The 17,889-nt window shown below is 41.6% G+C and overlaps 1 protein-coding gene across 7 annotated transcripts in view; it reads left to right on the top strand.

The window, feature by feature from the left end:
- RMND5A (required for meiotic nuclear division 5 homolog A) overlaps nucleotides 1-17,889 on the top strand; it is a 59,683-nt gene that overhangs the window by 19,650 nt on the left and 22,144 nt on the right. For all 7 annotated transcript variants that reach the window (XR_014841515.1, XM_085018738.1, XM_085018736.1 and 4 more), the window contains exons 2-3: nucleotides 805-947; nucleotides 16,491-16,625. Coding sequence is in view for 6 of the 7 variants with exons in the window: in XM_021087279.2 (XP_020942938.1) it covers nucleotides 805-947; nucleotides 16,491-16,625 (278 nt within the window). In the remaining variant the exon portion in view is untranslated. The remainder of the gene's footprint in view (nucleotides 1-804; nucleotides 948-16,490; nucleotides 16,626-17,889) is intronic.

Raw genomic sequence — 17,889 nt, 5'->3', positions numbered from 1 at the left:
GGCACCCCCTATCTTGTAGATACCAAAAATGCCAGACTGTCAGAAGGAAGCTGTTCAGCATAAATCACATTATACAGTTTAGGCACAGTGAGCCATTTTTAACCAGTTCAGGTGGTGGGACCCCTCCTGAGATCCAAATTCCCAGATGCCAGCCAAGAACCAACCTTGCTGGCAGTCTTGAGGCTGCTAATCCTTAGAAAGTTCTGCTTGCAAGGCTGGTCCTTGGCTGGTGTCTGGGAACTTGGATTTTGGGGCAAGGGGGTTCCCAGCATTCTTAACTGGTAAGAACGCCTCGCTGTTTCTTTCAGGTGTGGATATGGTCCCCCTTTTCTCCTCTGCTCACTATTTCCATCATGGTATCCAAACAAGTTTGTTTTTTCTTCTTTATGTAAAATATAAAGCATTTAGACTTATCTCTCTTTAGAAAATTTAGTAATCAAAATGTTTTGAGAATGACTTGGACAGTGTAAGTGAATTGATGACACGAGTTTATTCACTTAGACATATTTTCCGAAAAATGCCTTGGCACTATTATTATTCAGTCTATTCTAATTTTACTAATTATAAAATTGATTTATTTCATAGTAAAATTTTAAAACTTATTCCAAACAATAAAAAAATTAAAATTGCTTTCTTTAGTATTCACTTGAAAAATATTATCTATGAATGTGACCATCTGTTTCAAAGCAGACGTTGAGTTTTCTTCACTTTTCTTCCATCTTTCATGTCCCAAGGGCTGATTTTGAAACTTGCTGTCTTTAGGTTTGCTGTTGTGAATAACCAGTCTTCTTTCTTTTTTTACAGGCCAAGACGCTGAATTATCAGGGACACTTTCACTTGTTTTGACACAATGCTGTAAAAGAATAAAGGACACTGTTCAAAAATTGGCCTCAGACCACAAAGACATCCACAGCAGCGTTTCTCGGGTTGGAAAAGCCATCGATAAGGTATGGTGTTGAAGGAAGTGTGTGACTGGCTTTAGCAGCATCCTTCATCTCCTACCACTGGTTTGAGAATGTGAGCTTTTGCGGGTTATTTTATGCTATTCCTTTCATCCTTGCTTTTAATAACTTTTGCAGATCTGGTTTTACTGTATTATTCTGAAAGTTTCCTGTCCGTCTTAACCTTAAGAAACAAAAATAAAAACAAAACAAAAAAGCCTTCTCTTTTTACAGCCTTGGTTTGTACCCATTTGCTTATGTGACTACTGCTCCCAGTGTCAGGATGAGTAAATTTCCAAAGAAATTTTAATGTCCTTTGAGGGGGATTTGCTTACAGAAGTAACTTTTCCTACTTCCTGAGTAGTTCCCTGGTTTGTGACCTGGACTCTGCTGTGGGGTGATTAGGGTAACACCCTTGCAGCTATCTCCCCTGTGTCATCCTGACTCTTGCAGTCTTCCTGTGAGCATGCTGGTCACTTTGCTCCAGTGCTGCCTTCTGTGTGTGAGTGGGTTGGTTGCTAGCCACCAAGGCTGGTCACTTGTGATGGGTTATTTTTCTTGTGACATCTCTTAAATCTTTGACTTAGTGCTTTACTTTAAAGCAGTTACCATTTTAACACCAGGCCACTTTGGCCCTTGGAATTCATAGTCTTAGTTGGGTCTAAGAGAAGTGGCTTAAAGTTCCTGTGTGATACCTCTGGCTGTTTCAGGCATCGGGGAGTTTGTTACTGGTTATGGATGTTTTTCTTCACACGTTGTAAACTCCCAGGGAGAGCTCTTTGTAGCAAAACCAGGCTTAGGAGCTGCTTCATTTGTACGCATGAGAACAACAGCTGTAAATAGATAGAAACTAATGGAATACAGAAGTGAGAACTATGTGCTTGTAGGGAGATGTCATTAACCAGTAGGTCCAGGGTGGCGGGATGTTGAGTGGCAGGGCTCTGGGGACTGTTTGGGTCACTGTGCCTTCAGAAGTGTTAATGACCTTTTGGAGAGCTCTCACCACTGCCATAGTGCTGAGGGCTTCGACTGAGCAAAAGAGGCCAGAGAAGTGGTGTTGGTGGCAGCAGCCCCATTTTTGGCTCAGCAAAGGCAGTTGCCAGCGAAGGCTGGGAAGGCTGTGAGTGTTTCCTGAAATAGCTCTGAGATGGTGAGGCCTGCTTGTTAGCTCCAAGAGGGTGAACACAACTTTGCAAGTGGCTTTGGCATTAGCCCTTTGGGGCCTGTGGCACTGGATGTTTCCAGTTAATACCTGAAGTGATTGTTGGTGTGTACTAGCTTAAGGACCCCCTGGAATGGTGGTGGGGGCACTTCAGAGATGATCTGAAGTCATTGTGGGGGACAAACCCTCAGTTTCTTTAGGGTGAAGTCACCACTGCTGGTATTTAGGAAGCTTCAGATTTTTGGTGGCTGACAGTGACCGAGGCATTCTAGTGATGGTTCAGACCCCAGGCTGCCTCCGGTATGGCAGAGCATGGGGACAGCAGGACCAGAAGATGCCCTGACAGTGAGAACAGCTGAAGCTTCCAAAGCAGCTGGTCAGAGGGAATATCTGAGGAAAGGTCCCAGATTCTGCGAATAGGTGGGGATGGGCCTCTGCAGTCTTTTACTCTTGTCCCCCAGCTGCTGGTGACCTGCTGAGCACGTCTTCCGCCCATCCAGCAAGTCTTCCGCCCATCCAGCAAGTCTTTGATTGTCGAGTATTTTGGCTACTCTTTGAGACAAAGCATGTAAGTGTATTCGGTGTTAGAAATGGAAGTTTGTTTTGAGAATGGATAACAAGGCAACACCTAGAAATCTACATTCTGGCTCTTTTGGTGGGTCAGTGTTTGAGGTGAATGTTGCTGATATTTTAATTTACTCATTTCTCTTTCGAAGACATTTTTCATGTACTTGGAAGTTCTAAGGGCTTTTTCAAGTAATTTTTTTTTGGTAGTTTTATGTTCCTTTGAAAGTAGTTGAGGTTCTAGGTAACCTGGATTCTAGATTCTTCTGATCTGTCATATGAAACTACATCATTAAGTTGACACTGGTGGTACTCATTGGATTATGGTCCTAGGCCACAGCAGAAAGCCTGGTTGTCTTAGCCCAGGTCTCTTGACATCTTTCAGTGCATTTTTTCTTCCAGTTTTTTTGTTTTTATTTTTGTTTGTTTTGTTGTTTCTTTTTTCTTTTTTTTTTTTTTGGTGGGATTTACTTAGGAAGCTCTCACCCCTCAGAACTACCTAGACCTTGTTCATGAGCGTCTCACACACATGAGGGATTCTGTGTTGGCCATTGTCATTTAAGACTCCATTGACTTGGGAAAGTCTTCCTGCTCTTCTGGTTTGCACCTGGTAAATTTGTGCAGGCTTCCTGGGCCACCTATGTAAAGGCTGGGTGGACTTGTGTGGATTGTCAACAAACAGGATAAAGGTCAAGCCATTGTGGCTCAAGCCTTTAAGTACCACAAGCGAACAGCCTTGAGTAATAAACTGGAATGCCGTCTAGCAGCCTCTGAGTGCTGTGTCATGGACACATGTTCCCACCCTGCTGAGAGGAGGACAGTCCAGAAGCTGGTGACTCTTGTATGAGCTGGTTTTGAGTAAGGAACTTCAGTACATTTTCGACATGCTTAAATGATTTATTTTTTTCCTTCAGTGTCTGAATGCTTCTTTGAAAGCTCTTCAGTCATCACTTCCCTGAAAACACATGCAGAAAAGAAGTTTATGACCTTAGCCAAGACATTTTCTGGCTTTTAATTGTTGCAAACATAAAGAGTTATTGAAGATTTCTGCTTTAATGTGTTGACTGTTTTCAGATGCCCAGAGTAAAATCGCAATTTAAAATACGTAATACCGACCCTACGGTTCTATGGCAAAAAATTTTTTTTAGTAAAAACAAATCATGTGTTGGATTATTTATTTCTTTCTCTATTTTAAGAAAATCTAGACTTCTCTCCTGTTTAGAGTATTTTTTTTTTTAGTGTTTTATGTAGTCTTTTTGACTTTTTTTTTTTTTTAAGTTTAACTCCTAAGTAAGAAAAGTCAATTAAAACAGTTGCAGCTTTGGACTTGTGTGTGTGTGAGAGAGAGAGAGCGAGAGAGAAAGAGTGCTAAGATTTTAGTGTCTAAAATTTGCTGTGGGACAGTTAGTTGAAGGTGAATCATAGCACATGTTCTTTGAGAGATTATGGTCTAGTTTGGCTGGGTAAGAGTGCTTCGTGTACACAGAAGAACTGGGAAGATTCTGAGGCAACAGAAAATAAGTTGGCACAGGCTGGGCTCTGCTTATTCTCAAGAGTAAAGGAAGATCATGGTACTTTTGGTTAAGGTTTGTGGAGCTGACAGTTTATTTTTTTAATTTTTTAAAAATGTGTAGTTGATTTACAATGTTCTGTCAGTCGGAGTTGATATTTTAAATTTGACTTAGAAGAAAGAATGGGTAAGATCTCCAGCAGCAGAGCTGTGAGGTGTGATCTTCTGTGGGTCTGGAGTGGAGTCTCTCGGAGACTGACTTGCTTGGAGCGGCTGCCCTGTCAGGAACAGGGCAGGACCAGGCTGGGGAAAGGCAGGTGATGGAAAGCCTAGGGATTTGGTCCAGGGAGATCCAGGGGAAAGCTGGGGAATGATAAAAGCATTTGAGGATTTGCTTGCCCTCATTAAATAGGATGAAATTAGATTAAGGAGAAGTCAAGAGTAGGAAAATAAATAGCTCTCACTTATTGCGTGTTGACCATGTTCCAGGTACTGAACTGAGAGCTTTGCATACATTTATAGCCCACAATGCAGGTACATTATTCTCATTTTACATATGAGGGAACTAAAATTCAGAAATATTGAGTAACATACCCCAGGTGTACAGCTTGGAAGTGGTGAGTCAAGGTTTGGGGAACGGTCTCACTCGAGACTTTGTTCTTAAACACTGTGCTATACTAGGGGTGGTATTGCTTTAAGGGGGAAAATAATGGTAAAAAAATTTTTTTTGAAACCGCATTGCCTAAGCCAATCTTCTGCCACTAGATGGAGCATCTACATTCATAGATGAGGTGAAATGGTGACTATTAAAAATTAATGGAATAAGGCTATAAAAAGTGCAATAAAGAATATTTTAAGGTGAGCCATTTGGAACTGTCTCTTTTGTAGGTATGACTGCGGTATGAGAGGAGAAAAGGAGATAATTTTGGGAGGTTAGCCTTTAACAGTAGTTTCAGTAGAGTGGGTGAGGTCAGATAAGTACTAGCTGTAAAGTTCTCTTATTATGTCATGGGTAAATCTTTATGTAGTAGAGAGATGTTACTATGAAGGAAGAAAGGACATGAAAAAGGGTAGAAAACTTACTTTGAACAGGAATAGAACTAAGTTGAATTCTGAAATAATAGACTTAAAATTTGATTTATATTTTGGGTGAATTACTGAAAAGGAATGGTAAACAGTCATAAAAAGACAGAAATAAGAAGCAGCTAGGGACATATTCCTTAAAATATATATCAAATTAACCCCCACCTCGAATTGCTAGCCAGGCATTCAATAAAAATCTCATATTTTTGTGGTCAGGATAGAAGATGTTCCTTTTTTTTTTTTTTTTTTTTTTTTTTTGTCTTTTTGCTATTTCTTGGGTCGCTGCCGCGGCATATGGAAGTTCCCAGGCTAGGGGTCTAATCGGAGCTGAAGCTGCTGGCCTACACCAGGGCCACAGCAACGCGGGATCCGAGCCGCGTCTGCAATCTACACCACGGCTCACGGCAACGCCGGATCGTTAACCCACTGAGCAAGGGCAGGGGTCGAACCCGCAACCTCATGGTTCCTAGTCGGATTCGTTAACCATTGTGCCATGATGGGAACTCCCAGAAGACGTTCCTTTTTAAGTCATGTGATTTGAATATGAGCAGCCGTATTCTCAGTACCGTGTCTACTCTGCCCACAGCACATGGTCTGAGGATGAGTCTGACCCATCCAGCTTGGTCACCGTTGTTTGCTCCAGGTGGATACCTTAACACTCTTCTTCCCTAGCATCTTTCTCAGCAGGGCACTTATGGAAAAAGGGCTGGAAACATGTGAGCCCACATGGAAAGAATCTGGTCTTTTGTGGGAAACAAAACCCACATGCTGAGAGAAGTAGGGACAAGAAATAGAGAGGGCTCATTTTTCTTTGCCTTTTTTTGTTGTTGTTGTGCCTGCTTCTTCTTTGTCTTTGGGTGTAGGATATCTTTTTTGGTAGTTTCTAGTCTGTTCTGTTGATGGTTGTTCAGTGGTTAGTTTGAATTTTGGTGTTTTCGTGAGAGAAGGTGAGCTTAAGTCATTCTACTCTGCCGTCTTCCCCCAATCCTCTTTTAATGTGATTTTGAACTTATGTTTTCTAAAATGAAGCTCTTTTGGAGTTCCCTTGTGGTACAGTGGGTTAAGTATCTGGCACTGTCTCTGCAGCGGCTTGGGTTTTTGCAGTGGTGCGGGTTTGATCCCAGACGCGGGAACTTCCACATGCCACAGGTGGGGAAAAAAATAAATAAAATTTTTAAAATGAAGCTCTTTTAAATGTGGAATCAGAAGGTTTGGGGGCATGGCTTGGCTCTCAGATTCAGCAAGTGTGCATCAAAAGCTTACCACTGGGATAGGTACTGATAGATATTTTCATGTACATTGTTTAGGTGAGTCTTGAGCAATAATACTTCATAAGGTAGTGCTTGTGGTCGGCATACATAGATGTGAAAACTAAGACTTATTAGATAACCTGCCTGGGGTCACAGAACTGGAAAGCAGATGGAAAAGCTGGGATAAAAGCCCAGATTTTAAGACTGTGAGGAGCCTTTATCAACTAGAGTTCCTTGAAAGAATTAATTTCTAGTGCCCTAAGGGCACCCACTGTATGTATGGATTTTTCTTCTGTGTGTCTGGAATTGTAAGAGCTGTGCACTGTCTTTGGGAGAATTGGTAAAATAATCACGCAGATTTCTGTAGCTGGTTCAGATGAGGAAGCAGCTTGATGGGAGTAGAAAGGTAGGTGAAATAATAGTTAAAATAATTGTGAGAGATAGACAGGTGGATAGATTGTGGGGCATTTTAAGGATCTTAAAAATTTTTAAAAGCCCGGCAGAGTAGTTTGGCATATGTCTGACCATATGACATTACTCCCCTTTATTTATGACATTAAGGACTTACCAGGGTGGGTAAGTCCCTGCCCCTTCCTTGATCTGGCACAATCTACACATCTCTTAACTTTTGACATCTAAAACAGAGGTGCAGAGGAGAGACTGGAATGTGTCAAAAGGGAGCAACATCTGTAAATGCTGATTATTGGACACTAGTGCATTTATTTTCCAACTCATAGTTGACAAAGCACTGCTCTCTGGTATATGCCTAAATACGAATGATTTTGTCATAAGGCATGTGCCTCATCATCGCCTTTACTAAGTTTGCTAGTAAAAATTTAGCATTTTCCCCCCAAGGGTTGGTAGCAATTTACAGTCCTACTGAACATATGTGACAGTTTCTATTTCCTCAGTTCCTGCCTACACTTGGTATTATCAGACTTAAAAAAAAAAAAAGTCAGTCAAATCACATGGATGTGAAATAGTATCCAGTTGTATTAATTTGCATTTCCTTCGTCATCTTCGAGGTTGAGCATCTTTTCATATGTTTGGCCATTAGAATTTTCCCCTTTGTGAATTTCTTGGTTATTTGCCCATTTTTTTCTCCTGGGTTATTTGTCGTTTTTATAGATTGGTAGGGATTTTTTTTGTTCGTTTGTTTTTACAGCCGCACTTGAGACATATGGAAGTTCCCAGGCTAGGGTTAAATCAGACCTGCCACTGAGGCCTGCACCACAGCCATGGCAGCACCAGATCTAAGCCCCACTGCGACCTATGCTGTAGCTTGTGGTACTGCCTGATCCTTAACCCACTGAGTGAGGCCAGGGATCAAACCCGCATCCTCACAGAGACTACATCAGGTATTTAGTCCACTGAGCAACACTGGGAACTCCAGCAGGGATTTTTTTTTTTTTTTTTTTTTAAAAACCTCTTTTAGGAATTCCCAGTGTGGCACAGTGTTAGGTTAAGGATCTGGTGTTGCTGTGGCTGTGGTGTAGGTCTCAGCTGCAGCTCAGATTCAGTCCTTGGCCTAGGAACTTCCGTATGCTGTGGATACGGCTAAAAAAATAAAAAATAAGACCTTTTTGGATACTAATCTTTCCTGGATTGTATGTGAAGTAGCTATCTTTTCCCAGGCTGCAGGGAACCAGAATCCAGGTCTCCTTGTTCTCTGTTAAATATTCCTTTTTTTTTTTTTTTCTTGTCTTTTTGTAGGGTCACTTCCTCGGCATATGGAGTTTCCCAGGCTAGGGGTCTAATCAGAGCTGTAGCCGCCAGCCTGCGCCACAGCCACAGCAACTCAGGATCTGAGCTGCATCTGTGACCTACACCACAGCTCACGGCAATGCTGGATCCTTAACCCATTGAGCAAGGCCAGGGGTCGAACCCGCAACCTCATGGTTCCTAGTCAGATTCGTTAACCACTGAGCCACGACAGGAACTCCTCTGTTAAGTATTCTTTGCAGTCTGCCTCTCACTGCTAAACCAGATTCATTGGACGTTTAGAAGGGAAATTGATTCCTGGTAGGTACATTGTTAGGTTCACATGCCAACTTTTCTTCAAAAATAGATGGAAAAGTCTTAAAAAAAATTAACAGTTAGTAAAGAATTGTCACCTAGGAATTAAAACAAATACTGGGAGTTCCCGTCGTGGCGCAGTGGTTAACGAATCCGACTAGGAACCATGAGGTTGCGGGTTCGGTCCCTGCCCTTGCTCAGTGGGTTAACGATCCGGTGTTGCCGTGAGCTGTGGTGTAGGTTGCAGACGCGGCTTGGATCCTGCGTTGCTGTGGCTCTGGCGTAGGCCGGTGGCTACAGCTCCGATTCGACCCCTAGCCTGGGAACCTCCATATGCCGTGGGAGCGGCCCAAGAAATAGCAACAACAACAACAACAACAACAAAAATAATAATAATAAAACAAATACTGAGTTCTGTCATGTACTGTTTATCACTACCTGCCCAATAATTACAGCTTCATAAAATGTATTTCAGAAATGGATTGGTTTTGGATAGTGAACAATGATGGCCAGTCCTTAAATCCTAACCAATTTGTAAGCATGTTCATGATGTGGCAAAGAGGTAGGATAGTTTGTTTAGATTTCATAGTTTCATGACAATGTTTTATTTACTCCTTCTCTGCCTAGCTTTCAGATTTTAAAAAAACTTAATCCATCAAAAATGTGAATGATTGGATTCCCGTTGTGGCTCAGCGGTAGCAAACCTGACTAGTAACCATGAGGATGCAGGTTCCAACCCTGGCACTGCTCAGTGGGTTAAGGATCCTGTGTTGCTGTGGCTGTGGTGTAGGCCAGCAGCTGTAGCTCTGTTTTGATCCCCTAGCCTAGGAACTTCTGTATGCTACACATGTGGCCCTAAAAAGCAAAAAACAAAGTGAATGATACTAAAAGTATATGAGATGTTATATGAATTTGTGTGTCCTGGATTTTTCTTCCTCCTCTTCTTCTTCCTCTTCCTCTAACTTTTTTAAATTTTTGGCCTCGGTTGTGGCATGCAGAAGTTCCTGGGCCGGGGATCCAGCCCGCACCACAGTTGTAACTAGAGTCATAGCTCTACATAGCCACCAAGGAACTCCTGGATTTCTCGTCTTAAGCTCAAACATCTTCTCTAGGCAGATATACCTTTGAATGTGTGTTTTTTTTGCTTTTGATTGTTTTTTGAATCTTGTCTTCACATTTAAGAACATATTTGCTTTTTTTTTTTTGGTCTAAAAATATGGAAAGAGGAATTCGTCGGTGTTGGAGGGGTTAAGGATCTGGCATTGTCACTACTATGGCTTGTGTCACTGTGGTGGGTATTCAGTCCCTGGCTGGGAACTTGCGCATGCTGTGGGTACAGCCTAAAAAAAAAAAAAAAAAAAAAAAAAAATTGTGTGTAATATGTAAAGGAAAAAGTATAGTAAGACAGAAGTGCTACTAGTCAGATATTTCTCTTTACTAGCTGCTGCTTGTGTGCTGTGCTGCCAGTTTCCTGGGCAGCCACGAAAATGAATTTGGTCACCTAGCAACATGGGCTGGAACTGATCCTTGCTCTGATGCAACAGTAAGAACGTGCAGTTATATCAAAAGGCTGTTCTGCATTTCTTCAACGTCTTTTTATAAAATTTTAGCTTTAATTTTTACTACATGTGAGCAGAAAATAAGCTATGAAAAAGTTTACTTATCACCTCAGTGGTTTAAATGGGAAAATCAGAATGGTAGAAGGGAGCTCAGAAATTTTCATCTAATGCCTTGCTTATTCCTGCTTAGTTGTATTTTCTGATACTAGGGAATAAGTTATAAAACTTGAATGTAGTAGTGATATCCTAAGTGTAAGGGTATTTGATTATTCTTAGCACCTATTTTGTGGTGACTCTGGAACCCTTTATAGAAATAAAGTTACATGAAGAGCATTATTACCAAACTATTTAAATTTGTTTAAATGCTAGACTCTTAACGTTTAAAAAATTTCTAGATGAACAGTATTTATATACTGCCAAAAAAATTGTCTGTCTTAATATGGTCTGTGCTTCTGATCACGGTAGCCAAGCCATGGAGGCAACCTAGATGTCCATTGACAGAGGAGTGGATTGGGAAGATGTGGTTCATAGACACAATGGAATATTACCCACAGAAAGACTAAAATAATACCATTTGCAGCAACATGGATGGACGTGGAAGGTGTTATGCTAAGTGAAATAAGCCAAAGACAGATACTGTGTGATATCCCTCATATGTGAAATCAAAAAAAGACAATGAACTGGTGAATATAACAGGAGAAGCAGACTCACAGAGAGAGCAAACTAGTGGTTACCAGTGGGAAGGAGGGTGATGGGGTGGGGAGTGGGAGATACAAACTATTCAGTGTAGTAAGGGCTACAGGGATGTATTGTACAATGGGGAATATAGCCAACATTTTGTTCTGAGTGTCCTGTAACCTTTAAAATCGTGTGTAAATCAACCATACTTCAATACTTCTCTTAAAACAAAACAAAACTACTGGGAGACAAAAACTTTTTAAAAATTGTATAGAAATTTAAAAATTAAAAATTAATGTAGAAAGAAAAAAAAATATGTTCTGTGCTTTGAGCTGACCATTGTGTCTTCCAAAGTTGTTTTGTTTCTTTCCTGCAGAATGGACAACTGATGAATTTGTTGGGAGTTGATGGAATAGGGGAATAATCATGAAATGAATGAGTAGAAATCTGAAGGTTGTATTTGGATTGAATGAGGTTGATGGATCAGGGAGGAATCTGAATTAGTTTCAATGATTCTTGCTTATCGGGTACATTCAGACATTCAGAGAGTTATAGGCAGATTCTTGAGTTTGAAATAAATTCTTGTCATCTTTAGAAACCCATTCCTTTATTCATTTGAATGGCCATTTGTCTGGGGGAATAAAATGTGGGAGAGTATCTGTGACATCAATCACCCTTCTGTGCCTATGTCCTAGTCCAGAAGAGAAGCAAAGTAGCACCGTCTTCACTTCTGGTGTTGTAGTTGTCATAGGCGGCATAAAGATGTAATAATTGTTGATTGTTAAAAAGTCATCTCTCAGCCAGCAGAATCTGATAAGCAAACCTTATCCTAGCAATTCTGACTTTTCTTCCACGCTAGATACAGTCTCTTCATTGAGGGCATGGGTGCTATTATTGCTTTAGCATCCAGGTCCTGTGTATCATTTCCATTCTTAAAGTACGAGGCCAAGAAAGGGGTCTGTCAAAAGAAAATGAATAAAAACTAAGACTCTGGGAGGAGTTTTGCATTTTCATTTTTGTCTGAGCAATTCCAAATGTTAATGTATATATTTAGTTTTAGGCTACTGACTTGACATCTAAGAGTAGATAGCTTTTTAAAGAAAAATGTACCAAATTTTGGAGAGGAGAGCTGTCCTGCGTTGTGGTGATTGTAAATGGTAGGTAGTATGTAATCTCTACTACAGATTACTTACTGCCTGTTTCTGTAGGTGCTTTAAAATAACCATGTATTGCTTGGGCTGTATTTAAGCAGTGACATCTGAGATCGTAACTTCAGTTAAAATATAAATGATCTCATCTAATTAAATTTATATGCTTAAAAAAAAGAAATGCAAGAGGTTTAAGGGGATTAATGCCTATGAAAGATAATGGGGTGGAAGTAAAATTGGACAGGGAAAACTTTGAGACCATGAGGTTATTCCTTCATTCTTGATATTTCAGGTTGTCTTTTGTTTTTCTTTTTTTCTTTTTAGGGTTGCACCCGAGGCATATGGAAGTTCCCAGGCCAGGGGTCGAATCGCAGCCACAGCAACACTGGATTCTTACCCCACTGGGCGAGGCCAGGGATTGAACCTGCATCCTCATGGATACTAGTTGGGTTTGTAACCCTCTGAGGCACAATGGGAACTCCTTCAGGTTGACTTCTAGTACAGTTTCCCTTTTGTCAGAAGAACATTAGCAGTTCTTTTAGAGCAGATCTTCTGGCAACAAACTCAGCTCTTACTCATCTGAGAATGTGTTTTTATCTTTGTTCCTGAAGGATATTTTCACTCGATTTAAAATTCTGGGATGACAGTTCTTTTTTTAATACTTGAAAAATGTGCCGCTTTTTTCTGGTCTCCATGGTTTCTATTGTGAAATCTGTAGTCATTTGAATCACAGTTCTGGAGTTCCTGTTGTGACCCATTGGGTTTAGAACCCGACACATGTTTGATCCCTGGCCTTAATTATTGGGTTAAGGGTTCGGCATTGCCCCAAGCTGCGGTATAGGTCACAGATGTGGCTCAAATCTGGTGTTGCTGTGCCTGTGGCTTAGGCCCCTAGCCCAGGAACTTCCAAATGCCCCAGGTGCAGCCTTAAAAAAGGGAAGGAAAAAAAAGCAAAGAATCACAGTTCCCATGTAAGCCTTGTGCCATGTTTCTCTAACTACTTTTAAGAGTTTTTTTGTGTCTTCAGTTTTTAGCAGTTTGATTTGTGAGGTGTCTTGATTGTGGATTTCTTTGAATTTATCCCTTTAGGAGTTGGTTGAGCTTCTTGAATCTGTAGATTTATGTCTTTTGCCAAGTTTGGGAAATACTAAAAAAAAAATTTTCAACACTACACTCTTCTTGCAGCCCTCCAGTAACATGACATGATCTTCTGTTTTTGTCCCATGGGTCCCTGGGGCCCTTTTCATTTTTTTTTTTTTTCCTATCTTTATTTGGTGGTTCAGATTAGATAATTTTTATGCGTCTTTACTGACTTGTGCTGTCACCTCCGTTCTGCTATTGAGTCCATCCGCAGGGTTTTTACTTGTGATTTCTGTATCTTGTTTCTTTGCTAAGACTTTCTGTCTTTGGTTTGAAAGTGTTTGCTCTTCCTTCTTGAATTAACTTTATAATTGCAACTTGAATAAACTTATAATGTCTGATGATACTAACGTCTGTGTCATCTAGGTATTGTTGTCTGTTGAACATCTTTTCTCATAAATTTAGATTTTCGTGGTTCTTCATATGCCAAATAATTTTGGAGTGTATTTTGGACATTTTTAATAGTGTGTTTTGAGACTCTGAGTCCTCTTTAAATTCTACAGAAATACGAGTGCTTTTGTTTTAGTGGGCACTCGACCAGGTTGGGCTCAGGCTCCAGTTCTGATCAGTCTTCTCTGTTGTCATGTTAATATTAGCTTCGTTTGCAAAGCCATTACAGAGCTATTGAGATATGTCCTGTTTGTGTGCAAACAGCGGCCACTCTGGGACCTAGGAACTAGGTCTGTCCCCTCCTTCAGTTTTCAGGCTGTGGTGTGAGAGTCAATCTGAGGCTGAGCCCAGAAGTTAGTAAAACTACATTAGGTGGGGAAGGGGGTTACTTTTCTGAGTTCCTTCCTCTCTGTGATCTCCCTCCCCTGATACTTAATAGTTCCCTGGGGCTGTCTTTTCATCATCCTGCCTGGCGGCTGGGACTTTATATACCCCTGCTCTCTATTACATTTATTGTGTATTTTGGGCTACAAGGTAGGTAGAAGAACAGAAAATATGCAGTGGGGGTTTTTGTCTCTCGCTCTTGGTAGGCAGCTGTCCTCACCAGCTCACCACCATCCCACCAGCACTGCACTGTCCTGTCCCTCCCTCCTGGGACCGTAGCTCCCCTGACTGGAAAGAAAGGATCCCTTCTCTCAGAGTTTTAGGTTGCCTGCTGTGTAGACAGTTCTAAAGGTCTCCCAAGATTCTTGTCCCCCGGTTGTTAGTCAAACATAATCTAGGTACTGCTGGGAAGGGACTTATTTACAATGTAAACTCATTTAACTGCAGGCTGACTTGAGCAAGAAAGTGGAGGTAAAAAAGCATGTGATTTCCCTTTTCTTTTCTTTTCTTTTTTCTCTTCCTCCCTCTGTCCCTTCCTCCTCCTTTTCCCTCTGCCTCACCCAAGGCATGTGGAAGTACCAGGGCCAGGAATGGAACCCTCACCACTGCAGTGACCTGAGCTGTTGCAGTGACGATGCTAGATCATCAACCTGCTGCCTCACAGAACTCCTCCCCTTCTTTCTTGGTAGGAGAACCCACTCCTGATCCATGTGCCACAACTGGAGCTTCTCCTGGAGCTCTCCGGCCGCATTCTGGGCGCCCAGTTCTGGGTTTTGGCTACACTGCATCCAGGCTGAGAGATGTTGGAGGGAGAAAAAGAGTGAATTCGCCACCAGTTCGCCTTCTTCCCCAACCCACTTCATACTGCTAACTTTGTAGTTTCCTCACATAGCTTATCCGCTCAGTCCTGATTTTGTAATTGCATCTGGTGGGAGAGACTGGGTGGGATCCGTGTTACCTGGAACCTAAACCAACCACACATGTGCTTTACAAAATCTTTTAGCTTGACCTAAGAGGAATATCGGCTCTTTGTGTGGAGAGTGATAATCACCAGTGATAATCTCTGCTAATAATACTTTAGTGTATTTATTCATTCAGATTTTTTTCTATAAGCATTTGCAAGTTTTCTTTTCTTTCTTGCTCTCTTGCTTTTTTTTAGAGAAATGGCATTTAGTTATATAGAAGTAGCTTTTTTTCACTTACAGTGTTATGGACATTTTTCCATGCCAGTAGATACAGAGCAGTGAGCCTCACTTTTTAATTGTGAATAGCAAAAACTAGCACAGTAGCAACTACCATTTCATGGAACCAGTAGGGAGGTGTTGATTTGCTAAAGCTGCTTTAACAAAGTACCGCACACCAGGTGGCTCACAGACATGTATTTTCCCACAGTTCTGGAGAGTAGAAGTTCCGGATCACCGTGTTGGTGGAGACTGGGAAGATCAGGGTGGCTGACCACTATATTTCCTGTTGAGGGCAGACAGCTGCCTTCTTGGCTGGCAGATGACCATCTTCTCACTGTGTCCTCATGTGGTGGAGAGACGGGGAGCCCTGGGGTTTCTCCCTTGTCTTATAAGAGCCCCAGCCCTGCTGGATTAGGGCCCCACCCTTATGCCTTCATTTAACCTTTATCACCTTCTCCCAGACTCTGTCTCCAAATACACACTGGTTTTTAGGGCTTCAGTGTAGGAATTTGGGGGACGGGGTGGGAGATACATAGACATCCAGTCTGTAACACATGGTCTCCCCTCTACCTGTCTGTGTCCTAACCACCCCCCCCCCTTTTTTTTGGCTGTGCCCATGGCACGCAGAAGTTCCTGGGCCAGGGATTGAACCCACATCACAGCATTCCACACCGCAGTGACAACACCAGATCCCTAACTGCTGGGTCACTAGGGAACTCCCTTATTTCCTCTTTTGATAAGGATACCAGTCCTAGTAGATGAGGGCCCACCCGAATGATGTCATTTTAACTTTATAAGGTACTGGGAGTTAGAACTTCAGCCTCAGAACTGTGAGAGGATGCAGTTCAGCCCATAACAGGGAGGTACTGTTATTTTCTTTACTAAATATAAAGAAGCTGAGGTGCAAAGACCTTGAGTGATTTGGCCAAGATCACACAGCTGATAAGATAAAACCAGGATTCAGGCCCAGGTCGATTGGTCCCAGATCCTGCTCTCTTAACCGTCTGGCCATTCCTCTTTCCCCAACTCCCACCTGGGCTCTGCAGTTGTTGGGATGTGCCATGGGTTAATAATCCTGTGCTGGACATTATGGGTTTTCTTTTTCCCTATCAGACAATGCTGCATTGAACATGCTTTTACAGGCATCATTGCACACCTCTGAAAACACTGCAATCGTATAATGCCTGGAAATCAATTTATTCACAGAAATCACTAATAAGGTTATGTATTTTCCCCAAATACCCTCAAAAAATGCACCTGTTTATTACTCTTCCAGCAGTAATCAATGAGAGTGACAAGGTTTAGAAAAGAGCATTGAGAAAATTCCATCCTGTCAGAGGCTTCAGATAAATTGGAATTGGGTACTTACTGGAGGTGTCTCAGAGTGAAACGCGTGCCATTTTTTCTGTTTAAGTAAGTGGGGTGAAAACGTATAAAGTATGTATCCTGGTCAATTCATGATTCACTTTCTTGTTTTTCAGAATTTTGATTCTGACATTAGCAGTGTGGGAATAGACGGCTGCTGGCAGGCAGACAGCCAGAGGCTCCTCAATGAGGTGATGGTGGAGCACTTCTTTCGACAAGGGATGCTGGATGTAGCTGAGGAGCTCTGCCAGGTAACAGTGCCAACTTCAAGAGGCTGAAACAAACCAGGCAGCTGTGCCATTTTTAAGTCTCTAGCCATAGGTAGATTTTTAGTATTTAAATCACCAGGGCTAACCTCATTTTACTAGGAAGTATATCTTTTTCTTTCTTTTTTTTCCTTTTCTTTTTTGGAGGCCCCACAGCATATGGAGTTTCTGGGCCAGAAATCAGATCCTAGGTGTAGTTGCAACCTAATCCACAACTGTGTTAACACCGGATCCTTAATGCACTGTGCCAGGCTGGGGATCGAACCTGCATCCTGGCACTCAAGAGATGCTGTTGGATCCTGTTGCACCACAGCAGGAATTGTTCTTTTTTTTTTAAGTTGGTGAAAATGATAGGCCTAGAAATTGTTACTCAGATTATGTCCTTATTCCTGCCCCACAACACTGGTCCCAGTGAAGGGTCAGAAGTGATAATACTTTTTGAAACATTTCTCCCTTTGATAGGGAAGGTTAGTATAGCAAAGATGAAGAAAAGGACAAAGAGGTTTATATTTGTTCTTCTTATCTGGCCCAGATGAAAGAATTGTTCCTCAAATGAATTAAAGCTAAAATTTACTTCAAGTGAGCAGCATCTGTCTTTTATTTCTATTAGATGCGAACTTAGGGATCTCAGAACAGTTTACCAATACCACGCGATCAGAATATTAGCAGTGGCCCTGTATTGAGTATTTACCACCAGCCTAGCTGTGCTTTTCTTCCTCACTGCAACCCTGAGAGGAAGCAATTATTGCTTCTGCTCTATAGATGAGGAATCTAAGGTCTGGAGAAGCCCCCTGCCCAAGACCTACAAGCCATAGTGGAGGAACTAAGTAAGATTCAGTTCCAGTTCATGTGTCTTCAAATTCTGTTCCTGAGGCACTGGGTGCTATTGTATCTTCCTTTTTAGAAAAACGTAGACCATAAGGGTTAAATAATTTAAAGCCAGTGTGTAAACCAAACTTATTCTAAGTCTTTTCAATATTAAGCACTTCAGATAAGAAAGAACTCGGGTCTTTCTCTATATCTTATGGGATTTTGTGTGTGTGTCTATATGAATTTCCTAAAGTAAACTGTGTCATTTGGGATTAAGTTTTTTACAAGTAACAGAGACCCCAAATACCCGTGGCTTAAACAAAAATGAAGTTATTTTTCTTACATAGAAATAGGAGGTAGTACGCCACCCACAGCACTTATGGTAGCTGTGCGCCATGAAGCTCTTAGGGACCTAGGCTCCTTGTAGCTCTCCTGTTTC

The sequence above is a fragment of the Sus scrofa genome, chromosome 3 (genome assembly GCF_054392235.1).
Source record: "Sus scrofa isolate SSC_HxYL_T2T_F1_AM1 chromosome 3, Sscrofa_HxYL_maternal_Yorkshire_Landrace_v2.0, whole genome shotgun sequence".
Taxonomy (NCBI): Eukaryota; Metazoa; Chordata; class Mammalia; order Artiodactyla; family Suidae; genus Sus; species Sus scrofa.
The sequence above is the reverse complement of the archived record's forward strand: the minus strand, read 5'-3'. Positions and strand labels throughout refer to the sequence as shown.